The sequence below is a fragment of the Colobus angolensis genome, unplaced genomic scaffold (assembly GCF_000951035.1).
Source record: "Colobus angolensis palliatus isolate OR3802 unplaced genomic scaffold, Cang.pa_1.0 Scaffold259, whole genome shotgun sequence".
Lineage (NCBI taxonomy): Eukaryota > Metazoa > Chordata > Mammalia > Primates > Cercopithecidae > Colobus > Colobus angolensis.
In genome coordinates, this window is record NW_012115810.1 from 3,046,460 (window position 1) to 3,074,074 (window position 27,615).

Sequence of the window (27,615 nt, forward strand, 5' to 3'; positions counted from 1 at the left end):
GTATTTTATCGTGAAAGTGCCAAGGGTGCAGACCTCACCTCTCTTGTCCCACTTTATCTCCAGTACCTGGAAGAGAGGCTGGCACATTGTAACCTCTCAAACATCTGTGGATGAGTGGAATAAATGGGAGGATGTAGGAATGAATGAACGAATGAATAACCCTTCAGGGAATAACAGGGAGCTGGGGGAGGGAGAAGCCATACCTGATCTTTTACTTTTCTCCAAAACACTTGAAAAGACTGAACGATGAGAGGCCGCATAGACTAGCCATTAAGACCTTGAACTCCTAATTTAGGATCTACAACTTCCTAGCTGAATGGCTTGGCCAAGTTATTTATTCTCTGTGCACAGGCTTCCTTCCTGTAAAACAAACACAGTAAATGCTTAGAGCAGCACCTGGGAAAAACTCAAGTTCCACATAAGTGTTACTGTCATTATTTTTGGCATCTTGATGAGTGTGTAAGCCTGCAAGACAATCGGGAAATTCTCTGGGGAGGGTGAATCCAGATACTCAGCTTCCAAGGGCCATTCATGAGGGAACAATCACCTTTTCTCTTTGCCTTTCATACAGCTTTAGACACCTCACTGCCTCCTAACATAACTTTCACTGGCAAGAGACGGAGGCCTGAGTTTTAGTTTCAGTTGCCAGCGGTGAGCTGTGTGAGTTTACCAAAGCCCCCTGCCCTCTCTGGCCTCGGTCCCTCGCCTGTCCACGCGAGGTTGGAGGAGCTGAACGCCGACGTCCTTTTCAGCTAAAAGGGAGCAGGGTCCCCGCGTCGTCCACCCAGGGTCTGCGCATCTGAGGCCGCGCTCCCTTTCCCCTCCCCCACGGCTCCTCCGGGCCCCGCACCCAGCGCCCCGGCTGCAGCCCAGCGCCCCGCACCGCCCTCAAGGGGCCCTCGCGGGCTACCCCCGGCCGGGATGCCCGTGCCCCGCGCCCCGCGCGCCTGCTCCCGCGCCGCCTGTCCGGCAGCCTACCCGAGGCGCTTTTATACCCTGCGGGCTGGGCGCTCACTAATGTTTAACTCGGGGCCGAAACTTGCCAGCGGCGAGTGACTCCACCGCCCAGAGCAGCGGAGCAGGACGCGCCTCTCCGACGCCCGCTGTGACTTCTGCCTGCGCTCCTTCACTGAACGCACACTTCCGAGGAGACGCCGACGATGAAGGTGAGTTCCGCGCTATGAACTTCCCCAGCCCACGGGGCGAGCTGTGGGGATCCCTTCGCCAAACTCCCCAAATGGCCCCAAAGCTGGCGAAACCGGAGCAGGGACTCCCCTTACGCGGAAGCCCCAAGACTACCCTCTGACAGGTGAAGGGACGCCCCAGAGCTCTCTCTTAGCTCTCGGACTCTGGTTTCTGCTAGGACCCTGGCGTCCAGCTTTAAATGTCCCGGAAAGCCACCCACAGATCGCACGCCTGAACTCGGGCAGGGGTAGAGAAACCAACACTAATGTGCTCTGAAGGCACAAGTTCAAGGGCACCCGCGTTAGAGAACTCCGACTGGCGCACTCCAGACGCCACCCCCACCCCCAGTCCACGGTGTCCCTCTTCTAACGCACTCCCACCTGCAAATCCTGCTGCCTCTGGAGCAGCTCCGACCCTCCTACGGAAACTGGGGCCACACGCTTCCCTCTAATTGGACTTGATCTGCCCGGCTTGCAGACAACGTGGAAGGTTCTCCTGGGACTGCTGGGTGCTGCTGCGCTTGTCACCATCATCACCGTACCCGTGGTTCTGCTGAACAAAGGCAGTAAGTTTGAAACATTTGAAAAAGATAGGACAGTTGGAGCTCAGGTCAGCCTCCGTCTTACCACGCGAAGGGAAACGAGGGATTTTGCGGGAGGTTGGACCAGTGCCCCCAGATGTAGCTGAGAAGGCTTCCCAGGCGTTGTTGCTGCTTGCAGAGCTGCAGCTGGATTCACTTCGCGGGGTCTTCAGTGTTTAGGCTACAACTCTTGCCGCTTTCACGTCTTGTTATGTATGATAAATGCATGCTTCCTGAAATTAGGGAGAGTCGGGATTTTAAAAATTTCAATTTTAAATTTACTTTGTAAAGTTTCAGATTTACATATAATTTTTAAGAAAAGTTTTTGGGTGTGATCTGCAAAGGAAAAAAGGCAGTGTTTAAAGAACCCAAAGACAGCAGTAAGGATATCTGAAGTGGATAGGAAAAATGAGAAAGCAAGCCCCAAAATACAGTTTAGAGAAAAGTCGTTGCACGAGGAACCCAGGTTGTTTTCCCTCAAGGGTGGTGAGAATTGAGTTGGAGGGTGGGGAGACAGGGAAGTAATTATTTGACCAATTTAGTAGTATTGCAGAGCTAAATCATAAAGCTGGTATACATGGTAATATTTCAAAAGGGGCTGGAATCAGTGATGTTTTGGTGGATTCTTTTACTTAAAGACTTTCATGTCTTTTTAGCTTGCCTAAATGAATAACACTCAGATCATGGAATACCCATTGTAGGATGCAAGCAAGTGAGAATTACTAGTTTCAGTCTGCCCTGGCCTTACTTTCCTTTTAAACACTTGCTTCATTTCAGGATTACACACAATAAATTAACCAGTTAAAGGATTCTCTCTGGATGGTTTAGTCAACTAAGGAATGTAGAGTCTGTGCTTGCATACTCAAGGAATCTTATCTAGATTTCAGGATGACAGTTCAGAATTAGTTTGTGGAGCTATGCTTAGAATTAGCTATGCAATTAGAATTGCACATGCTTGCTGTGCAATTCAAGGCCAGGGCAAAGGTGCCAAGGGTTAAATAACTGAATGGGTTGACCTACTGCTAGTGAAATTTGAAGAAACCAGTGATTGCTACTATTTTATACCATTAAATGACAGTCCACTTAAGCTTGACTCTTTTTTGTGGACTGTTAAAATATAACTATTTTCATAAAGCAACATTTTGTATAAATCATACATGCAAAGCCTCGTGGGAGAAGAATGTGCTAGTCGTACAATCGATAAATATAGAGCTTACAGGCTTACACTATGTTCCAGGCACTGTGTTAGTTGCTGCAGATACAAAGATTAAATTTTGTAAATATAAATATAAAGGCCCCTGACCTCAAGAACTGTATAAGCTGGTGGGAATATGCAAACAAATACGACTTGTTTTACATATATATGTGTGTATGTGTATGTGTGGATACACACATATATATAAATAGAAATAATCTGTATAGCCTGTTTGTCTCCAAAACATAACTGAGGCATCACAGCATTGCTGGAAGTTTGGGTAAAACTGTAATTATCAGAACTTCCGTTAAAGTAAATTGAAAGGAATACTGTATTTTGATAAGCCACTTGAGATGGCCAGTGAAATGCCCTAGGGATCTGAGGCTTGCTGTAGTTAACTCTGAGGATTTTGTTTTGCTAGGTAGGGTATACAGGCTGGGGAGAGCTGTTTTGCCATTTCTGCTAAACAGCACCTGCTGTCTTCTCCAAATGAAATTTGAACACATTTCAAGAATGGTCTCTTGAGGGAGACTTCCTGAGAGACTCACTTGCTTCCATATAACTACTCTTATGATTCAAAAGGATAACTTAGATGTGCTTGAGCAAACTGCTCTGGAGGTCAGAAGAAACACTTCTGGGAAAGTCTCTGCCTCCCGGGTTCCTGCCTCAGTCTCCCGAGTAGCTGGGACTACAGGCACGCACCACCATGCCCGGCTTATTTTTTGTATTTTAGTAGAGATGGGGTTTTACCATGTTGGCCAGGATGGTCTCTATCTCCTGACCTCATGATCCGTCCACCTCGGCCTCCCAAAGTGCTGGAATTACAGGTGTAAGTCACTGCTGCCAGCCGAGAGACTTCTTATAAGAGGTTTCTTTTGTGGAGAAGCTTGAATAGTTAACATCAGTTTCTGGAGATAAGATATTCCAGAAAATGTGAATGTCTTGTGTTTCAACACAGAGACATGAGATCACATCCCGTGTTAGGGATTATGAAAGGATCCAGAGCCCCAGAGGAGAGTGAGAAACAGGCAAAAGAGTTTGATTCTAAGCTGGAGATGATGCAGTGAATGAGGTTTTGAGCACGCCTGAACTGTTGGCCATGACAGTGGGAAGGTGAGTTGCAATGGAGCAACACTGGAGGGGGAAGTGAGGGAAATGGCCCAGGGCACTTACAGTACAGGTCAGAATATGGAGGCTCCAGAGCTACTCAGAAATGTGAATGACTGGACTTCAGTAACTGGTTAAACAGAGGGAGGTGAAGGAGAGGGTAGCTAAGGATATCTCTTGGACAACCAGGTGGAGATGTTGTTTCATGGTGGCTTTATTTATTTACCACTCTAGTTATTTCTTGTCTGTATTTCTTAATTTGTATGTATGTGTGCTTAAGGAAAAAAGGGAAGTCATCTTGTTAACACTTCTGCCTTATCATAGGAATAAAGATAAAAGCTCAAGAATGCAGCATTTTCACTAAATCAGCAATACCTTTCCTGGGCTGTGCCACAATAAAGGTCAGCATTCCTTACAAAAAAGTCAAAGTCATCATCCAAGAAATGCCCTCTATGTTGTCAATCAAGCTTTCAAGTAAACAAATACAGAGAAGGAAGAAAGGAAGGAAGTAGGGAGAAAGGAAATATGAAGGGAAAGGAAAGGAAGAAGGAAAGAAGGAAAAGAATTTGATAGAAAAACAAAGCAAATACCTAAATTACGGGAAAACTAAAGAATTAAACAGCCAAAAGGAAGGAGGAAGCAAACCCAAGTTCATCTCCTAAGAGGTTGATTTAAGAGGTCAAGTATTTCCATATGAAATGCATACTTTAGCAAAACTAGACACACCCAGAACAGGAGGGGGGCTAGTGAGTGGGGAGCCAGAAAGAGAGAGAGAGAGAGAAAGAGAGAGAGACAGAGAGAGAGAGGCTTAATACTGGACTATTGCCATATATTTAAGAATAAAAACTCCTTGAATTCAGATTATTCATTTCACCAAGCACAATTAAAAGTTCACTCTCTTCTGTGTATATAATAAATGATTGTATGTTTTAAAATTTTTTCAATCATCCTACTATAGGAGGATATTGCATATGTAAGCATTCAGTTTCTTCAAGAATCAGTGAGAAATATATAAAAATACTTGTATGGAATTGTAGAACTCTTCATGGCTTAGGGGTAATAAAATTCTCATACAGCATTTATGATTTCTTTATTTTTTCTTTTACATTATATTATATGCTGAAATTGGAAATATTTGGTTATCTGTCAAATAGTTTTATTATTATTGAATTTTATTATGGAATAGAATTATATCTCTTCTTTTGCTCTTTTCACTGCTTTAAGTAGTAAATTTCCTCTACACCTTCTTTCGGTGGAAAGGAAATTTGACTGCTCACCCATCAGTATCCATCAGTAATAAGAGAAAACCCAAATGTGAAGGAGACAGGAATAATCAGAGGGAAAAGATAGCATCTATGAGGTTTGCCTGAGGAAGTCCAGGATCTCTTCCAGGTTTAAAAGCACAGAAATGAGCCTGAATGAAAGCTTTGTACATTTCAGGGGACAATTTCTAAACAGCATGCTCTGTAAAAACTGGAGCTGACTCCAGCTTGCTCAGTTAACTATTGTCAACTTTTGCGGAATGCTCATGAGGTCAGCAGGTTAGTCTTTTTCAGGCCAGTTATTTTGGCTTTTGCTTCTCTAGCCATAACATATGCCTTAAGTTTCTCTATCTTAGAAATCTCTGCCTCTCTTCTCAAAGGGGATCAGAAAGAGAGAGAAAATGAAGACTATTTATCCAGTTGATGGTCAGAGGAAGATAATATAAAAAGAGTGGAGCTGGATCGTGTCTTTCAAATTTTATGACTGAAGGAAGTACTGAGGCCCATGGAGAACATGGCTGTAAATAACATGCAGGAGCGCCTTACTTGAGGAAGAGAAGGCAAGCAAGCATACAATAATAGCGAATATGCATTTACTTTTACTAAGTGTTAAATTTGGGGCTGAGGGCTTTCAATGTATTTTTCATTTAACTCAAGAACAACTCTTTGAATGAGAGGTACTATTACCCTCTCCATTCCTACAGAGGATTTATCAAAACTTCGAGGGGATACTTTAGTTATTTATAATTGCGTAATGAATCGCCTCCGAACTTAAAACAATAAATATTTGTTATCTCATAGTTTCTGTGTATAAGGAATTTTGGAGTGGCTTAGTTGGGTGGTTTTGCCTCAGGGTCCCTCATGAGGTTGTAATCAAGATGTTATCTGAAAGCCTGACTGGAGCTGAAGGATCCCCTTCCAAGTTCACTCATGTGACTGTTAGCTAGAGGCTTCAGTTCCCTAGTGTATGGGCCCCAGTTCCCCACCATGTGGGAATTATATTATAATTTCATGACTTCTAATCTCTGTGTGCTAAACATTCTAAAGAAGAGCCTACTGCTGATGCCTTCATTCCTATATAAAGCTGTATACAGGCAATGACTGACATCTCAAGCTTTTGAATGGTTCTGTTTAGTAGTATTAGTAGTAATAATAGGTCCAGATTTACTTACTTGCACGAAATTATACTTAGGATAATATGGTAGCTACTTTCCCTTAGAATGAAGGATCCAAGAGAGGAACTAAGCAGGAAACTGAGCTGCCTTTTATGACCTACCCTCAGAAGTGGCAGGTATACCATTCCTTCTGCTGTGTACTATTGGTCACACAGACCAACCCTGATACAATGTGGGCGGGCACTATACAAGTGCGTAAATACCAGGAGGTGGAGATCGTTGGGAACCATGATGGAGGCTGGCTCCAATGACTATCAAAGAAGTTAAGGAACTTGTTTAAAGTTCCACAAAGTTGGGATTCATACTCAGGCAGTGTGACTTTACAGCTGATACTCAGTACTGTTCAACTGCCTATCATTCTGTCAGCTTGTAATCAAGTATAAAATCAACTTGGCCATATTGGCATAATTGTTATAACTTCTCATTTGCATAGCTATATTATCATTTCATGGCTTCTAATCTGTGGGGAAAAGAAAGATCAGACTGTTACTGTGTCTATATAGAAAGAAGGAGACATAAGAGACTCCATTTTGTTCTGTATTTGAGATGCTGTTAATCTGTGACCCTACCCCCAACCTTGTTCTTGCAAGAGACATGTGCTGTGGTGACTGAAGGTTTAATGGATTGTGGGCTGTGCAGGGTGTGCTTTGTTAAACAAGTGCCTGAAGGCAGTATGCTTGTGAAAAGTCATCACTATTCTCTTAATCTCAGGGACACATACACTGCCAAAGGTCACAGGGACCTCTGCCTAGGGAAGCTAGATATTGTCCAAGGTTTCTCCCCATGTGATAGTCTGAAATATGGCCTCGTGGGAAGGGAAAGACCTGATCGTCCCCCAGCCTGACACCCATGAAGGGTCTGTGCTGAGGAGGACTAGTGTAAGAGGAAAGAAGCCTCTTGGCAGTTGAGATAGAGAAAAGCATCTGTCTCCTGCCCGTCCCTGGGCAATAGAACATCTCCGTGTAAAACCCAATTGTATGTTCTGTTTACTGAGAAAGGAGAAAAACTGCTTTAGTGCAAAAGATGGGACTTGCTAGCGCAATGCTGCTCTTTATGCACTAAAAAGGTTTATGGAGATGTTTACATATGTATATCAAGGCACAGCACTTTTCCTTAAACTTATGTCACAGAGATCTTTATTCATATGTCTTACTGCTGACCTTCTCCCTACGATGATCCTATTATCCTGCCACTTCCCTTTTTCTTTGATGGTAAAGATAATGATCAATAAATACTGAGGGAACTCAGAGACCGGTGCCAGCGTGGGTCCGCTGTATGTTGAGCGCCGGTCCCCTGGGTCCACTTTTTCTTTCTCTATACTTTGTCTCTGTGTCTCATTTCTTTTCTCAAGTCTCTTGTCCACCTAACGAGAAACGCCCACAGGTGTGGAGGGGCAGGCCACCCCTTCATAATCTCTATGTGTTCAGTATCCTGAGGAAGAGCCTACTTCTGCTGTCTTCATTCTCATATAAAGCTGTATGTATATAGGGCAATGACTGACATCTCAAGCTTTTGAATGGTTTTGATTTTTAGTATTAGTGGTAATAATAGATTCAGATTTACCTACTTGCACTAAATTACACTTGCTTTGCTTCTGATGTAAGTTAAATTATTCCATTTGATCTTCACAGAGAAGTTCATGTTAGAAAGATATATTAATATCTTGACTTTTTACATGTGAAAGTTTAGGAGTTTGCAAGTAAGTACTGGATCTTGGGAATGCAAACTTTTTGGCTACCAACTTTCCCTGAGCCTGCTGGTTCCCATGAATGGCTAATTTATAGAAATGCCTTGGTGAGAGTTTTTCAGAGTTAATGTTTAATCATTACTTTATGGTTGGATGCTAATCCTTTCATTGCTGTAAATCAATATCTTGTAAATATTTTTACCTTTAGTCTTCAGAGCTCCATTACGCCCTCCAAAAGAGGGTGTGTCTCTCAATCTGAGAGTAACCTGAAACCATGAAATTAGAACTTCTGAGTAAACTGTTTTATTATTTGCCGAACATTGTATTGTTTTATATTGTTCCTCAAAACTGTAACTTCCTAGGAAGCTTTTAAAATTTTGAAGATAAGCTATGTGCTTTCTTTAACTGGGGGCATTAATGTGTACATTTCTTAATTATTTGGTTCAGTGAGGAAGCAAGTAGACCTATGAGTTCAGGTCACATAATTCAGCATCTAAGGCCCTAGAAGAGGAGGTGATGTAAGATAGAGCCAAAGCCACCAGATATTTCACTCATGGCACTCAGGAGCCATGGTGGCTCAGGATACATAATTGAGGTAGAGGGAGTAGGACAGATGAGTATCAAGCAGGTCTTATCATCCACCCTTTCCCTGACTTCTTAAAACGGGGGACCTCAAAACTGAGCTTAGTGGCCCCTGGGGCCCTAATGCCATTTCTGTGGAACCCTCTTTTCTTGTTTTCCTCAGTTGTTCTAAAGCCCACCCTGCTCAAACTCATCTCCATAAGAGTCATGGATGACTCTTATTTCTCTATTATATTCTTCCATTATTTGATTACAGGCATAAACCTCTTTTAGTATGAGATTTAAAACCTCTTCAGGGCCAAGGTCCTACAGTGGCCAGAGACAATATTTTTCAATTCAAAAACATATATGAAATGCTTACTTCATGTCAAGTGTTACTGAAGGTATGGGAGTAGGGGGATATGGCTATTGAAGGTTTACTGCATGTCAAGTGTTATTGAAGATATGGGGGATATGGCCTGCTATGATTGCATATTTGTCTCTTCCAAATGTCATGTTGAAATTTGATCTCCAGTGTTGGAGATGAGGCCTAATGAGAGGTATTTGCATAATGGGATCAGAGCCCTCTCACAGGGGTGAGTGAGTTCTTGTTCTATTAGTTTCCATAACAGCTGATTATTAAAAATAGCCTGGCACCTCCCTCTTTCTTGCTTTCTTTCTCACTATGTGATCTCAGCACATGCCAGCCTCCCCTTTAACTTCTGCTATGAGTAGAAGCAGCCTGAGACCATCATCAGATGCAAATGCCCAATCTTGAACTTTCCAGCCACCAGAATCATGATCCAAATAATCCTTTCAAAAAAAAAATAAACTACTAGCTTCAGATATTCCTTTATAGCAACACAAAATGAGCTAAGACCTGGCCCTAAGCAGTATAGATAAAGTCCCTGTTCCACTGGACCTTTACAATCCATAGAGCAGGCAAATTATAGGCAAGTGCAAAAATAATTTCAGATGGTAACAAATGTTATGGCAAAAATAAAGTGGGATAGAGAGGACTGACAGACACAGAAAGGAGTTTCTCTCTTATTCCAAGCATGATTTTGAGCTCCTGGAGGATTTCAATGCGAGTGTGATATGATCATTTCACATTTCAAGAATATGCTCTGACTCTTGTGTGGACAGTAGTTTGGGGTTGGTGTGGTTTGTCCAGGTGATCGATGATGGTGGCTTGGACAAGGACTGTAGCACTGCAGGTGAAATTAAGTTGTTGTTGTTGTTGTTGTTTTTAAAGAAATGCAGGATGTATTTTGGAGTAAGACAATGGGCAGGCATGTGAAGAGTGAGGGAAGGAGAGAAGGTAAGGATGGCTCCTCCGACAGCTGGCTAGATAGCTTAAGTGAAGAATTTCCATTGCCTCCTGGCTATTTCCTTTTCATAAGAGCTTGTCTGCAGAGGTTCCTCTACTTTAACTCCCCTTTCCTATGGGATCAGCCTTCCCCTTTCAAGGATGTGCTCAGGAACACCTCCTACTTCATATTTACCCAGCAAAGACTTGTTGACAGAAGGTAATTCTCCAACTTGGCAAATATTTATTGAGGATTTTTTACATGCCAGGTACTTTGTGGGTCGTTAGGAATAGAAAGACAATAGATATGGCCTTTGTCCTCAAATTATTGACAGCATTAAAGGATGCATAAACATTAACTATAATCAAAAGAGCTAAGTGCCCTTCTAGTAAATGATCAAAGTGCTATGGAAGCACTAGTGACCAAATGATAAATGCTGCCCCGGGAAGTTTCTACATAACCAACCGAGCCTAAAGCGTTAATAATTAGTGGGTCTTAATACAATCCTTCCAATCCTTCAGCCACCAAACTGGCTCTGAGGCATGCAGTGCACCTCCATGTCGGTCCTCACTGACTTACAGTCCCCTGATGCTGTAAGAGGATTGTATCAGGATGTTTTGGGCTTCAAGGAACCCAATACCTGGCCAAAAATTATTTGAATGATAGCGTTTTATTATTGTGTTGTCATTAGCATCTTTTATAATTGGAAGTACAGAAGTAAAGTGGTTCTTGAGTTTGTTAATGTAATGGCCTGAACACATCAAGAACACGGGGTCTTTCCACTTTTCAGCTCTGCCATCCTTGGAGTTTTGTCTTTTGACCTCCAGTATATCATCTCATGGTAGAGCATGGCTTCTGCAGCTCAGCCCAGCACTTGCTAATACAGCTCTTTCACAGGGCAGAAGAGGATGCTCTTCCTCATTCATGTTCTGCTGTATCAGGGAGGAAAACCATTTCCATAAGTCCTCTGACCGGACACAAACTTTCAGATCTTACTGGCTACATTTGTGTCACTGTCCATATCTAAACCAATCACTGGCAAGGAGAAAGAATTGCTGTGATTGAGCTAGACTAGTCAAGACTCACCTTTCTAGGGCTGGAGAGTATCTTCCTTTGCTAGCACATGGAAGGAGAAGGGCAAATACTGAAGTTGAATTGAAAATTCTGAAAGACAGAAATTGGGGGGACAGCCTATGTAGGCATATCGTGTATTTGGTTATTGCTCTTTTCATTGCATTAGAAAGATTTAATTTTTCAACAAAAGAGGACAGACATCAAGCCAGCTCTGATCTCCAAAAATCTGGAGCAGCAATTCTCTCCTTTCCTTCTCCTCACTTTCTTTCCTAACTGGGTTTATTGCAAACCAGTGTGTTTGTTGCTGCCTTTCTGATCTCAAGGACATTTTGACTTCAGTCCTTTCTTTCTCTTGGCATCCTAAGTGATCAAGAGGAGGAAATAATTGAATTGCAATATTAAAATATAAATCTGAGACAATAGAGCAGGTCAGAAACATCTGAGGGGAATTACTCACAATTTACCCCTAGAAAATCCACATAAACTATCGTATTTAATCCAGTTCATAATAGCAGAAAGTGGCAGAAATAGTCAACATAAAATAAGATGGGCAAAGTTTTTAAAAAATGCTAAAACTTAGATCTGCGAAAGTTAACCCAGGAAAGTAGGACTTAAAATAATTAATAACCATAAAAATTAAATAAATGAATAACAGAAGCAAACAAAATAACCTCACAAGGTCTAAAAGCTATAATTTAATCTAACAAGGGCAAAAAAAATTCTACTTGATGACTCAAATCTTTATTTTAAAATTTCCAGGGAAAAAATTACTCTGCATGGTAATGATTTTCTTAAAATGAGAAGAGTTTGGCTGTACTGAAAGGAGAACCCAGAACCCAGCAGCCAGTGGACCTTTATTTCTTCCTGGCAATCTGGCCCTATTTTCCCTGTCTGCTCACTCACTTGCTCTTCTAGTGAACTATTCCAGGTATCTCCTCTCCTCTCAAACTTCCAACATCTCCACCCTATGCAAATTCATAGCTAAAGACCTGGCTTCCTGTTTTGATAAGAAAACTGAAACCATTAGAAGAGAACTTCAATTCTCACAGACTCATCAATGCATTCACCTGCATCGGCTCCCCTCCCAAGTTAGGGGAATGAATGCTCAGGCTCCTATCCAAGACCAAGCCCTCTGTTTGTGCCCTGGGTCCCATCCCTTTTGCTTACTGAAAGTTTAGACTCCAGCTATCCCTTTGCATGTGGCGTCATCATGTTTTCCATCCCTATTTGATCATGAACAGGCAATAGTGTCTCATATTCTTAAAAAAAAAAGAAGGAAAGTATCTTTTTCCACCCTCATCCCTGCCAACCTACCACTTCCTTTCTCTGCTCTCTTTACCACAAAACTTCTTAAAGAGTTTCTATTATCACCATCTGTTATCCCTCTTCTTTTTTTTTTCCTCTTAAGCCCCCTGGAATAAGGGTTATCCCCACCACACCACTAAAACAGCTCAGTTCTTGTCAAGGTTCCTAATCTCCGTGTTGCCGATCTGGAGTTGCTTCTCACTCTGCGTCTCATGTGCCTGTCAATTAGTCATCCTTCTTCTCCACCGCCCCTCGGGGCTCTCACTCTCTCCTGGTTGTCCTTCTACCTCACTGTGCAGTCCTTCCCAGCCTTCTTAGGTACTCTTCCTGATATCTTCAACTTCTCACCTTGGACTACTCTGGGGCTCCCTTGGCAACTTTCCAATTTTATTTGCAAACCAGACCTTTTACTGAGCTCTAGGTGCAGTATACAACTGCTTACTGGACATCTCCATTCGGAGGTGATATTGGCATCTCGTACTGACATCTTCCAAAACTCTTTGTTTTCCCTTAGTACATTTTATCTCAGCAAGTGGCAATTCCATTTTGTAGCTACTGAGGCCAATATCCATGCAAGTTCTCCTCAACTCCTCTCTTTCATTCACAAGTCACATCCAATGTGTCAGCAGTTTTATCATCCGTATCTTCATATTCTCTCAGAGTCTGACCATACCTCACCACCTCATCTCCTACTACCCTGGTCAAAGACACAATTGCCCTTCCCCTAAATTATAGCCAACATCCCTCTTTCTTTTTCTTACTTCCCCCTGTGGTGTATTCTCAACACAACAGACAAGGGGATTGTGGTAGGCAGAATTCTAAGATGACCCCCAAGAACCCCCACCTCCCCTCCTGTGTACTAATCTCTGAGATTGTGGCTATGATGGATTTTCTTCCTGTAGTTAAGTTTCGTTATAATGCACAGTCAGCTTTAAGAAAGGGAGATTACCTGCTTGGGCCTGACTGAATCACATGAACCGTTTAAAAGAAGAGTTTCTCTGACTAGTCACAGAACAGGCAGTCAGGAATCCCAGGCATGAGAAGGATTTGACATGCCATTGCTGACTTGGAAGACAGAGGGGCCATATGGCCAGGAATGTGGGTCATCTCTAGGAGGTGAGGGTAGCCTGGCTTGTAGTCAACAAGTAAATGAGAACTTCACTCTCACAACCTCAATGAACTGAATTTTGCCAACAACCTGTGTGAGCCTGGAAGCAGGTAATTTTTCCCCAGAGCCTCCAGATGACAACTCATTTCAGTCAAAACTTTGATTTTAACCTCACAATACTTTGAACAGAGAACTCAGCAAAATGGGCTGGACTGCTGACTTGCAGAACTCTGAAGTGATACATGTGTACTGTGTTAAGTCACTAAGTTTGTGGTGATTTGTTACACAGCAATAGAAAACTATTAATAATATAGTGATCAAATTGTTTTAATTTATTATTTAATTTATTATTTATTTATTTATTTATTTTGAGACAGATTCTTGCTCTGTCACCCAGGCTGGAGTGCAGTGATGCAGTCTCGACTCACTGCAACCACCGCTTCCTGGGTTCAAGTGATTCTCCCACCTCAGCCTCCCGAATAGCTGGTACTATAGGCATGCACCACCACACCCGGCTAATTTTTTTTTTTTTTTGTATTTTTAGTAGAGATGGGGTTTTGCCATGTTGGCCAGGTTGGTCTCATCCTCCTGACCTCAGGTGATCCACCTGTCTTAGCCTCCCAAAGTGCTGGGATTATAGGTGTAAGCCACCGTGCCTAGGCTGGTGATCGTATTTAAACATGAGTCAAATCATGTCCTTCTCTGCTTAACCCTGTTCATTGGCTTTCCATTGTGAAGGCTCCATGGCACTTGTTACCACCTAACATATGGCATTGCTTACTCATTATCTGTTCATATGTCTCCCCCAGTTAAAATGTAAGCTTCGTAAGGGCAGGAGTTTTTCATGCTTTATTCACTGTGATGTCTCTAATGCACAGAACACTGAATAACACAGTGAGTGCTAAGTAAATGTTTGGTGAATTAAAGAAGTTATCTTGGAGCTCAGGCAAGAAAAATATTTTTAATGAACATTTACTAATGTTGCTGCAATTCTGATTAAAATTCTTATATTTATAAACCACTCAGTACTAAATTGTGTATACCTACAATTTGTAAGTGCTAGCAACTGTTTGAAAAAAGATACAATACGTTCATCCTCATGGCTTATTAATAGTTCAGTTAAGAAAAGACTGTTAAAGTACTTAAATAGATATAAAATTACTTGATTAATTGGCAAAATATGTGGTACAGAAAATAAACATTTTAATAAGATGAGGAGAGAGAAATGAATGTGGACTAAGTAGTAAGGGATAGATCAAGAGGCATGCAGAGGAATAGTAGGAAAATGAAGGCCATGAATGTAGATTGTTTGGTTGAGAAGTTTGTCCAGATGGCTTAAGGATGCAGCAGGTTCAGGTAAGTATTTCTTTAAGATCGATACACACTCTGCATGCTTAACCATAGAGCAGAAGTGAGCAGTGGAAAGAAACTGAAGATGTAGCTGGGCCTGGTGGCTCACACATGTAATCCTAGGTCTTTGGGATGCCCAGGAGTTCGTTCAAGGCTTTAGTGAGCCATGATAGTGCCACTGCACTCTAGCCTGGGTGACAGAGTGAGACCTTGTCTCAAGTAATAAAGAGAGAGAGAGAGGAAGGAAGGAAGGAAAGGAGGAAAGAAGGAAGGAAGGAAGGAAGGAAGGAAGGAAGGAAGGAAGGAAGGAAGGAAGGAAGGGTGTTTTAGAGGGAAAAGGTAAGATTAAAAAAATTCCTTGGGAACAAGAAGACAAGCATGAGTCACAGATTGGGGTGTGGAACGATCGGGAAGGAAGCTCACCTCTCCCTCGGAGTTCTAAGGAAAGAGTTAAACAATGGCAGGAGGGACAGATACCAGAGAACTGATGAGCTTGGTAGAAAATAAGCTTCTTATGGTAGCTTTTGCTGTAAAGGAGGAATCATTGAATTTTTTTGTTGGCTAATTTTATAATTTTTTCAAAATGTATACTGCAGGACCTGAGTTGTTCAACGTTGTATAATATTTAAAATCTAGGAAACATGAAAGAAAGGGAAGAAAAGACACCTATTTTAAAGCTTACATGACTACTTTTTTATGAGTTCAGGAAAAAGACGATAAAAGTTATTGGGTATTCCCATGGAAAAGAGAATAGAGATGGTATAACTTCCTTTCTAGGAAGCCATAGTGTTGCCATCCTTCTTACTGTCCAGAGCAAAAATTCTAGAGTTTTCTGAGAGAATTTGCACTCTTTTGACTTTGAAGCAGAACAAATTAAGTTTCAGCTGACCCAAGTCCTCATGATACTACCAGCCTGCTTATTTAAAATATTACAAACACTGAATTTAAATACTCCATAAAACCCAATTCACAAAAGACGCCAAGAAAGTATTTACCACATGCAATCACTGTCCCAAAGATTTAGAGAGGTTTAGAAGAGTGATTGTAAGCACAGGCTTTGGCGCCATATTGCCTGGTCCAAATGTGGCTTTGGTGCATACTAATCACAGGATTTTAGTCTGGTTACTGGCTATGCCTGTCTGTGCCTCAGTCTGCTTATTTGTAAAATGGGAATGAGCATAAGAAGAATAAATGAGTTGAAAGTCTGCATTGCCTAGAACAACCCAGTAAACTAGAAGAACACCGTAAGAACGTGTAATTATTATTCTTTATATATTTATAACATTTTTGTTTGTTTGTTTTAACAGCTCCTGAATGTTTTGCCTGGCAAATACTAGGAATGGGGCAATTCCTGTGGCAGTTTTGTTTTCCAGTGATTGTTTTTTCTTATATCGGGGATGACAAATGCTAGTCACAAAGAACAGCCTTGTTGATTACACTTATAAATCTTCGGGAGACTTCTTCAATGAGTCAGTGTTAGAGCTTTCAGTTTCCATAAACACAGATTTCCTTTACTCAGTTTTCTTTCAAACATGAGCTGATCTTTCTTAGTTTGCACTCTAATAACCTCCACTGAAGTCCCACTACAACTGCTTTTATGTATATGTCAAGAGAAACTAGCCCTTTGCTAAAATAGTTGCATGTTTCATGGACCTGTGGGTCATTCAGTCATACACTTAAGAACTTTGCACCTTTTAAAGGTTTATCATCACCTCAGATTACACAGCCTAATGCCAGTCAACTTCATGGGGCATAAAAGCCCTGTACATATTAGTTTGGGCCATTATTGTATCAGTCTTGTTTATTCCCAGAAAAGTTCTATCAAGAAAAGAGGGAGTGACTATAATCAGAAAAAAAAAAAAAAAATTTCATTTCACAAAGGGATAAAGCAGTCCTGCCACCTTGCTTAGTGCTGGCTGCCGGTGTGTGTAGAGCTTCCTGACCCTGCTGTGATAGCAGAGGGAACCAGGCAATGTAACTGGGCTCAGTTCGTCTTAGCCTTGCATTTCTTTACCAGCATGTTCATATTTGGGTCAAGATGAAAATAGATATCTGACATTTGAATACTGAGACAGAAATGTTCTGCCCACTTTCACTTTTCTACTACATATGTTGGAGTCGTATGCTGATATTGTTTCAGGGTAACTGGAGTTTCAATCTCAACATCTGTCTTTCAAATCCAGTCCTGTGAGAAGTTTTTGTTTTTGTTTTAATGTCACTCACAATTTTGAGGAATGTCTAGATGAGGTTGTCAAACTATAGTCAGGACTGGCCACCTGATGTTGTAAAAGTAAAGTTTTATGGGAACACAGCTGTGCCCACTCACTCACAGACTAGCTGTGGCTGCTTGCAAGTTCCAATGGCAGACTTGAGGAACTATAACAGAGACTAAAAAGCCTACACTATTGACCAACCAGCCATTTAAGAAAGTGTGTGCCAACTCCAGGTCTAGATGTTGTATTCTTACCACTTAAAAATACTTTCTTTATAATGTCTAACTTAAATAATGAGATTCAGAAAAACCATTAAATGTAGAGTTTATTCAAGTGCAAAGCTTGAGGATGATCTCTCGGAAAACATACTCCAGACAAATGGGGTTAGCATTACAAAGTGAGGAATTGAAAGTTTCACTCATATAGGCAGTTAGCGGGGTTGCAACATTTTCCATACAAGGTCAGTATGTGTATTATAGTGATTTTATTGGTTACAGATTGGTATATTCCAACTAAAATTGCTTTAACTTTCCATGAGCAGGGGTGATGATCTGAAGGGTTCCTACCTCTGGCACCACAAGGTCTTTTCTGGTCATTTATGGGAAAAAGCAGAAGTTATAGCTACATGATGTGTGACTCAGGCCACATACCTCTCAAGGCTCAAAATAACCTAAAGTTCCAACAGCTTTAAGTTCTATTTAATTTCGTCACAATAGGTAAGATGAATAAGTTCTTATATCAGTTAGGGAACTCACACTAGAGGCCAGGCATGGTGGCTCAGGCCTGTAATCCCAGCACTTTGGGAGGCCAAGGCAAGCAGATCATCTGAGACCAGGAGTTCAAGAGCAGCCTGCCCAACATGGTGAAACCCCATCCCTACTAAAAATACAAAAATTAGCCAGATGTGGTGGCACATGCCTGAAGTTGCAGCTACTTGGGAGACTGAAACGGGAAAATCACTTGAACCAGGAAGGCAGCAGTTGCAGTGAGCCGAAATTGCATTACTGCACTCCAGCCTGGGTGACAGAGTAAGACTCTGTCTCAAAAACAAAAAAAAAAAAAAGAAAGAAATCCCACTAGATATTTCAGCAGAGAGATTTAATATGAAAATTCGTTACACAGATAAAAGAGCAAAAGAGGAACTCTGAGGTAACTGAGAAAGAGTAACTGCAGGAAGGAGTCACCTCTAGGAACAAAGAGGAAGAAGAGGAACACAGATCTCAGATCAAAGCTCTAAAGTTTATAATCTCCCCAGCTGCTACTGGTACCTCTGAGAGGCATGATGAAGCAGATTCTGGATATTACAAAGGAAGCTAAAGGCTAGAGCAGTTGCTACTGCTGGGTGCATGCTGTCAGCAAGAAAGAGGAAAGGAGGAGTCCCTCCTCTTCTCTAATTGCCATCTAATTTTTTCTCTATTTTCCCCTATTAACAGAATCTAGCAAGAATCCTGCAGATGAGGCTTCTTGGAAATACAGCTTTAAAACCCTTCCCCAGAATTACTGAGCAAGGAAGGATATGTATATTTGGAGGTGAAAGCCAGTAGGTGACTGGCTCAGGCTTACAGAAGTGTGCTGACCTAACAGTAGCTAGTGGTGGTCTAGAACCTGAGTTGTAATAGCCTGACAGGTTCTTCCTGCCTGCTGCACAGATAAAACCAATTCACTGTGACAGTGATATTGCAATAGAGAATTTCATAATCACAGGACCAGCCAAGTGAAAGGACAGGAGACAGTTCTCAAGTTGCCTCCCTCAAAGCTTGGAGGCTAGGGTTTTTAAGGATGATTTTGTAGGCAGGAGGCTAGGGAATGGGTGCTGTTGATTGTTTGGGGATCATAGGAGTTTCCAAAATGGTCTTTGTGCACTAAGTCATTTTCTGGGTGAGGGTCACAAGACTGCTTGATTTAGTTCCTTGGTATGAGTCACAGGTCCAAGTGGAGTCAGCAGGTCCACCCGAATGCAAAAGTCTGAAAAATATCTCAAAGACCAATCTTAGGTCTTGACAACTTGACAATAGTGATGTTATCTATAAGAGCAGTTGGGAAAGTTACAAATCTTCTGACCTCTGGAATAATGGCTGGTTATCATTTAATTACTAGCCTACATCTTGGCAGAATTCAGGCCCTTCCTGTAATCCTCAGTTGTGGCTTTTTCTTAGTCTTAGAAAGACAATCTCAGTCCTCAGAGTGGGCCAGTTTGGGGAGGGACTATTATCATCCTTGCTTCAAAGTTAAACTATAAACTAAATTTCTTCCATAGTTTGCTTGGCCTATACCCAGTAATGAGCAAAGGTAGTTAGCTTGTGAGGTTAGAAGCAAGATGGAGTCAATCAGTTTAGATTTCTCTCACTGTCATAATTTTTGCAAAGGCTGTTTCAGAGGCTCCTGTGCTCAATGTGTCTAGTCCTGTCTGGCTAAGCTCACTCCTCTTCCTACACTACAGCCACTTGGAGTTCACATATTGTGTTTGGAGCTGTTGGTTCTTATTTTCAGATTGTCTGACTTTTATGTTTTTATTCAATAACTATTGAGTGCTTACTGTGCACCAGGCACTGTTCTAGGCTGCAGTGATATAAGAGTAAACTGAATGAAACAAAATAAAATCAGTGCCCTCGTGGAGCTTACCTCCAATTAAGGGAGGCAGAGAGTGAACAATATAAAAAAGTAAAATGTATAATAAGTTAGATGGTATCATTGCTAAGGAAAAAATGACTAATGCTAGAAAGAGTAGTAGAGAATACCATGAGGGAGAAGGCTGCAGTGCCAGTCCAGGGAAGGAGTGCAGCATTTGAATAAACACCTGAAGGAGGTGAGGAAGCAAGCCCTGGCCGTATCTGGGGGAAGAACAATACAGGAAGAGCATATAGCAAGTGCAAAGTCCCTGAGGCAGGCATGAGCCTGGTGTGTCTGGCCACTGGGTTGCCAGTGTGGATGAAGTGGAAAGGCAAAAGAGGAGGAGGAGGAGGTGGAGGAGGAGGGGTGCTAAAACACATTAAAATGTTTTTTTTTTTTTTTCCGAAGTGTTGCTATTCGGGGAAATGTGCATTGTACTATTTCAGGTGAACACATTGGAATGTGATTATGTCCCTAACCAGAGTTTGGTCACCTGATAGTCCCAACATTCTACAGCCTCCAGCTAGATGGAATGCATTTATCATATGCCCCTGGATGTACCACAGTGTTCTTTTCCTTTTTTTTTTTTTGAGATAGAGTTTCACTTTGTTGCCCAGGCTGGAGTGCAGTGGCATAGTCTCGGCTCACTGCAACCTCTCGTGCTTCAGTCTCCTGCATAGCTGGGATTACAGGTGCCCGCCACCATGCCTGGATGACTTTTATTTTTGTATTTTAGTAAAGACGGGGTTTCACCATGTTGCCCTGGCTGGTCTCGAACTCCTGAGCCCAGGCAATCCACCCATCTCAGCCTCCCAAAGTGCTAGGATTACAGGCATGAGCCATGCACCCAGCTGTACCACAGTGTCCTTTTGTTGAGAAGGTAAATCTGCTATTGTGATTGTATTCTAACATCTCTTATGTATAGTAATCAGAGAAATATCAGTCTTCAGACATCCTCTAATTCCATTAGGTCCAATGTTTTCCCTTCATATTCAAAACTGCTGACTTCCAATATGGATGCCACGGATGGTGTCAGGCATGTATTAATAGAAGGGAGAAAGTGATATGCGTTGGCCCTTAGGAAATAATTAGATTGCCCTTATCCTAAATATTTTTCTCAATGTAATTATCTCATGCTTTTTTATTAGGATCAGTTTTCATTATGAACATAGTGAAACTTAACTGGCTCTTATTTTACTGCGGTTAAATTCTTAATCTCACTCTTAGGTGCTCCAGAGGAAAGACTCTTTTATATTCTTTTTTATATTCTGGTTGCCTAGCATATGCTTGGAACAAAACAACAATGCACAGTGTAACATGTTTGGGTGAGGGAGAAAGCACAAGATGGAGGAAGGTGAACAAGAAGGCACAATCCATGTTGCTTCTGCGTTCTTCCTCACCAACTTTCCCGCGGGCGGGAAAATGCAGCCTGTGCCCAGGAAAATGCAGATCAACTGAGCATGCGCCACGTGACCTCAATCTGAGGAAACTGAAACTTACCCGGCCATGCCTATGGAGACGCCCCTATCACGCCCTTAGCCCGCCCACTGCCCTCCCACTGCCCTCCCCCTTCCAGTACCAATGCATAAAAGTCCGCTGCCGGCAGGAGCCAGGGTGACTTCTTCGGCCCCCGCATTCGTGGGCCGGAGAACATCACCCGAGAGTGCCAGCGCGACTTCCCTGGCCCCCCCACACCTGAGGACCAGAGAACCTCGCCCGAGAGTGCATATTTGCAATAAAAGACTGCCACTTTCTTATGTACTTTGGCCTCATGTTTAATTACTTAGCTCTCCTAAATTAAGTTACATTAAATTAAATTAAGACATAACATACCTACAGGTGCTTCCTAAGTTCTAAGTCCTGAGCTAAGCATATAACATACGTTATCTCGTTTAATCATTGAAAATCTCCATGGGCTATTAGTCTCGTGTTATGGATTTTTTTTTTTTTTTTTTTTTTTGGAGATGGAGTCTAGCTCTGTCGCCCAGGCTGGAGTGCAGTGGCGCCATCTCGGCTCACTGCAAGCTCCGCCTCCCGGGTTTACGCCATTCTCCTGCCTCAGCCTCCCGAGTAGCTGGGACTACAGGCGCCCGCCATCTCGCCTGGCTAGTTTTTTGTATTTTTTAGTAGAGACGGGGTTTCACTGTGTAGCTTGGGATGGTCTCGATCTCCTGACCTCGTGATCCACCCGTCTCGGCCTCCCAAAGTGCTGGGATTACAGGCTTGAGCCACCACGCCCGGCCTCGTGTTATGGATTTTTAAAATGAAACTTTAAAAGATGTCTTAGTTTGTGCTGCAGTAACAAAATACCACAGACTAGGTAATTTATAAGCAACAGAAATTTATTTTCTCACAGTTCTGGAGATGGGAGGTTTAATATCAAGGCATTGGCATTTGGTGTCTGGTGAGGGCCTTCGTGCTGCATTCTCACACGGCAGAAGAGTAGAAAGGCAAAAAGGCTTAGGCTAGTTCCCTCCAGCCCTTTTATAAGGCACCTAACCATTCATGAGGGGGGAGCCCTCATGACTTAATCACTTCAAATGGTCCCACCTCTTAATATCACAACAGGGATTTAGTTTCAAGACTTGAATTTTGGGGTACGCTGGACTATAGCATTCGCCCTTGAATCCCAAACTTCATGTCCTTTTCATATGCAAAATGCATTCATTCCATCCTAATAGCCTCCCAACTCTTTTTGTAGCATCACCTCAGAAGGCTAGAGGCTAGAGTCTCATCTAAATTAGTTTTCACCTAAATTAGGTGAAACCCAAGGTAAGCTTCACCCTGAGGCAAATTGCTCTCCAGCTGTGAATCTGTGAAATCAAACAAGTTGTGTGCTTCCAAAATACAACAGTGGGGTAGGCATAGGATAGATATTTCCATTCCAAATGGGAGAAATAGCAAGAAACAGTTAACAAGTTCCAAATAAATCTAAAGCCCAACAGGGTAAACAACATTACATCTTGAGGTTTAAAAATAATCTTTGACTCCATGTCCCATGTTTCAGACATGCTAGGGTGGGGATTGGGTTCCCAAGACCTCAGAGGACCACCCACGGCCCCAATATGGCTTTCCAGGGTACGGCCCATGGTGTAGCTCTCGTGGATTGAAGTCTTGTGCCTGTGGCTCTCCCAGGCTGACATTGCATGCTGGTGACTACAGTTCTGGGGCCTCAAGGGTGGCCCTGCCCAGCAGCTCCATTAAGCACTGCCCTAGTTGGGACTCTGCAGTGGCTCCTGTGGCAGTTCTCTGCATGGGCCACTAGCCTTTCAGAGGAATCTTTTGAAATTTAGGAGGAGGTAGCCATGCCCCCATGCTTGTGCACTCTATGCTCCTGCAGAATTAGCACCACATGGGTGCTGCCAAGGTTTATAGCCTGTACATGCTAGAGCAGCAGCTCAGCCTGCTTGAGTCACATACATGGCAGCTTGAAGAGTGCTGCACCAGAATGCTGAGAGCAGAGACAAGGAGGTGCAGGGGAGTCAACGATGGGGTCCCATGGGTGCCCAAGTCTCCTTTTCTTGACATAGTTCTCTCCCCTAGGCCAAGCTTGTCCAACCTGTGGCCTACGGGTGGCATGTGGCCGGACAGCTTTGAACGCAGCCCAACACAAATTTGTAAACTTTCTTAAAACATTCTGAGTTATTTTTGTGATTTTCTTTTTTTTTTTTTTAAGTTATTCAGATGTCGTTAGTGTTAGTGTATTTTATGTGTGGCCCAAGACAATTCTTCTTCCCTTGTGGCCCAGAGAAACCAAAACATTGGACACTCCTGCCCTAGGCGGTGGCAGTCTGGGCCTGTGATGGGAGGGGCAGTAGCAATAATCTCCAAACTGCCTTCAGGGTCATTGTTCCATTGTCCTGATGAATAGCATCTGGCTTCCTATTTTCCATACTAATCTCCTTATTAAACTTAAACATTGCTTGGCCACACCCTTGGTATTCTCTCTGAACTTGCATTTTTGTCTTTACAACCTGAGCAGGATCAGGCCAGGCTGAGACTTTTCCAAATCTTCCCTTATGATTATGAATTCTGTCTTTAATTTGTTTCTCTCTTCTCACGTTTTCCTATAGGATGTCAGGAGAAACCATTCAGCACCCTGAACGTGTTTTTTTCTTCTGCCAGACATCCTCGTTTATCCTCTAATTCTGCCTTCCAGAAGGGCACAGACACAATGTAGCCAAGTGCCACTTTCTGGTATGAATGATCATTTCTCCAGTTCCAATGAGATCTTTATTTCTGTCTGAGATCTCATCAAAAGGGTCCTTTACTGCCATATTTCTACCAGCATTCTGATCACAATCACTTAGATAATTTCTAAGAAGACCGAGGCTCTATCCACAGCTCTCCTCTTCTGAGCCCTCGCCAGAATTGTGTTTAACACTCTGTAGATGTAATCTAGGCTTTTTCTAGCCTGCTCTTCAAAACGATTCCAGCCTCACCCATTACCCAGTTCCAAGCCACTTCCACATTTTTAGGTATCTGTAACAGCAACACTCCATTTCTCTGGTACCAACTTCTTTCTAGGTCCATTTGTCTTGTTGTAACAAAATACCTAGGAATGGGTAACCTTTAAAGAACAGAAATGTATTTCTCACATTTCTGGAGGCTGAGAAGTCCGAGATTAAAGTGCAGGCATGTCAGTGTCTGGTGAGGTCCCACCGCATCGACGGCATTGTCTCTCGAGGCAGCATCTCCACATGGTGAAAGGTAGAGGGCCACAAAGGCAGCAGCGAGTTCCCTCCAGAGCCCCCGCCCCCAACTTTTTTTTTTTTTTTTTTTGAGACGGAGTTTCGCTCTTACTGCCCAGGCTGGAGTGCAACGGCGCTATCTCGGCTCCAATACTCCGCCTCCCGGGTTCGAGCAATCTTCCTGTCTCCGCCTTCTGAGTAGCTGGGATTACAGATATGTGCCACCACACCCTGCTAATTTTGTATTGTTAGTAGAGACAGGGTTTCTCCATGTTGGTCAGTCTGGTCTCCAACTTCTAACCTCAGGTTATCTGCCCACCTCGGCCTCCCAAATGCTAGGATGACGGGCGTGAACTGCAGCACCTGGCCTCCCTTCAGCCCTTTTATGAAGCACTAATCACTTCCCAAAGAGGCCCCACCTCTCAACACTACCACAATGGAGATTAAGTTTCAACGTGTGTTTTGGAAGGGACACCATCTTTCAAATCATAGCAAAGATTCAGTAATTTTCCCAAGGCCCCAAGGCAAGAAATGGACCTGGTTTCAAATCCAGGCTCTCTGATTCAAAGCAACTAGCTCCTGAACCCCTTGACTGGTGTTTGTTGAATCTATGGAGATGGGTGGCAGCCTGCATGTGCTGCTGGAGGATATAGCCGCAGGAGGAGGGGACATTCAGTCAGTTTCTTCTTTTACCTCCTTGATTTTTCTTCCACCACCCCTGTGTCAACGCCATTAATTTGCTAGAGCAAATTTTGAAGTAACACTCGTTTTATTTCTTTATACCCATCATAGATACAAGCATCAATATGGAATGTTAGCTGATTACCATATGGAACACAGGAACTTTATAACCAGATATCTCTTTTGCCTGTTTTTAACACCTTTACACAGTTATGCGCCGTAACAAGCACATTTCTTTTTAGATGTATTTCATTAGCCATTTATTTACCAAAACAGTTTATTTTTGTGGAGTGGAAACATTATATGTCAATTTAATATAGACAAAAAAAGTTTAGTATGAATGGATGACAATATTCAAAATATCTTGTAATCATACAGAAGCAATTGATCAAAGCAAGGATATCCCATGGCACTATACTACTATCTTATTTGTATTTTATCATTCTGGAATTATTGTTTTTCAGAAATAATTTTGACACTATAGCAAGGATTCATTAAGATACCTTAATACTTTGATAAGAATTTATTATTAGATTGAGCCATTTTAAATGCCGCTATTCTACCTTTCTTAACTAACAAAAATGGTATTTTCATATGGTTCAAGCTAATAGTTGCTTTAGCTGAAGAAGAAAAGTATAAAATTATAAATCTATATTTTTATTTTTAAATTAAAGATTTGAAACTCGAGTTTCTGTATAAACTGATGGGTAACATATGATTAAGTGCTTTACTTGGCTGCACAATGCTTTGAACTGATAAGTCAAATGAACATGTCCCAGGCCGAACTAAGAAAACCATGCAAGCAGCCAAAGACCTTCATCTGCTGCCGCAGCAGTGCCCTGTCAGTGAGCAAGTAGACAAGGAAGACGAATCATGAGCATGTCTTATAAGAGTTTGACAAAATAGGTTGTAACTTGGCAGCAAACTATGAACTTGCTAAAGGTCAAAACCTGGAGTTGGCACTCTTGTCTCACAGAACTCGCGTATCTTGATGTTTCAAAACTGTCTTCCAATGTGCCCTGCTTATCAAACGGCAAGGCAAAAAACAAGGAACATTTGTGTTGCTCTCCTTGCTCCAATTTAGCCGCACTGCTCTTGGACTGGCAGCTAATATGTGGAAACTGGGTTGCAGGGTTATTCTAAAGCAGCTGAGTGAGCCTGACACAGACCAGTGTAAGCCTGGGGCTTGCAGGAATGTCCTAAACTCTAGTTAAGTGTGCCATCAGACTTGATATCTGGGAAGTGAGCCTATGGATCCAATTCACAGGGAGCCATCATGAGCAGAAGGGAACCTGAATGTGGTAGAGATGATGGGTTTTCAAACTGTGGACTGTGCTAGGTGCAGCGGCTCATGCCTGTAATCCCAGCATTTTGGGAGGCCAAGGTGGGAGGATTGCTTGAGCCCAGGAGTTGGAGACCAGCCTGGGCAACATGGCAACAACCTGTCTCTACTAATAATACAAAAATTAGCCTGGTGTGTGCCTGTAGTCCCAGCTATTCAGGAGGCTGAGGTGGGAGACTCACTTGGGCCTGGCAGGTCGAGGCTGTAGTGAGCCATGATTGTGCCACTGCACTCCACCTTGTACAACATGAGCGAGATCCTGTCCAAAAAAAAAAAAAAAAAAGCCATAGACTTGTGAGAGAATGAACTGGACTTGTGAGAGAATAAACCCAGCAAGGTCTGAGGAGGGCAGGCGAGTTAAGTGCACAGGGAGGAGCACATCATGAATTCAAGATGAAGCATCCTGGGCAGCAAGTGCTGTCAAAGGAATTATTTCAACATTCCCAATGTAACTGTGTTGCCTGAAAAACCTGGGTAAATACCTTTAAGTGAGATGCATTTAAATGAGATAATACTATATGTGATCTTTTATAGGTATTAAGTTAATTCCTTTCTTACAAAATCAAGAGTTATTGATAGATGTTCCATGTTGATATATCTATTTTTTTATATATACATATATGTGTGTGTGCAGATCTGTCTAGATATCTACATCAGCAGACTATCAGGATTGTGGATGTCGATAATCATCTGTATTTCAAATTACACTCATTTAGGGGTGTGTTTATGTACATTTTAAACTAATGCCTCTTGATAACAGAGTGTAACTCCTTGGCCGGGCACGTTGGCTCAAGCCTGTAATCCCAGCACTTTGGGAGGCCAAGGTGGGTGGATCACGAGGTCAGGAGATCAAGACCATCCTGGCTAACATGGTGAAACTCCGTCTCTACTAAAAATACAAAAAAAACTAGCCGGGCGAGGTGGCGGGCGCCTGTAGTCCCAGCTACTCGGAGGCTGAGGCGGGAGAATGGCGTGAACCCGGGAGGCGGAGCTTGCAGTGAGCCGAGATCTCGCCACTGCACTTTAGCCTGGGCGACACAGCGAGACTCCGTCTCAAAAAAAAGAAAACAAAAAAAAACCCACATCTTTGGCCGGGCACGGTGGCTCAAGCCTGTAATCCCAGCACTTTGGGAGGCCGAGACCGGCGGATCATGAGGTCAGGAGATCGAGACCATCCTG

General features: G+C 42.6%; 1 protein-coding gene across 1 annotated transcript in view; it reads left to right on the forward strand.

The window, feature by feature from the left end:
* The first annotated feature begins 442 nt into the window (after positions 1–442).
* The window catches only part of DPP4 (dipeptidyl-peptidase 4), an 85,894-nt gene continuing 58,721 nt past the window's right edge, over positions 443–27,615 (forward strand). Inside the window, exons 1-2 of the mRNA XM_011947095.1 lie at positions 443–1,166; positions 1,663–1,750. Of these exons, the coding sequence (XP_011802485.1) occupies positions 1,161–1,166; positions 1,663–1,750 (94 nt within the window). The 5' untranslated portion in view covers positions 443–1,160. The remainder of the gene's footprint in view (positions 1,167–1,662; positions 1,751–27,615) is intronic.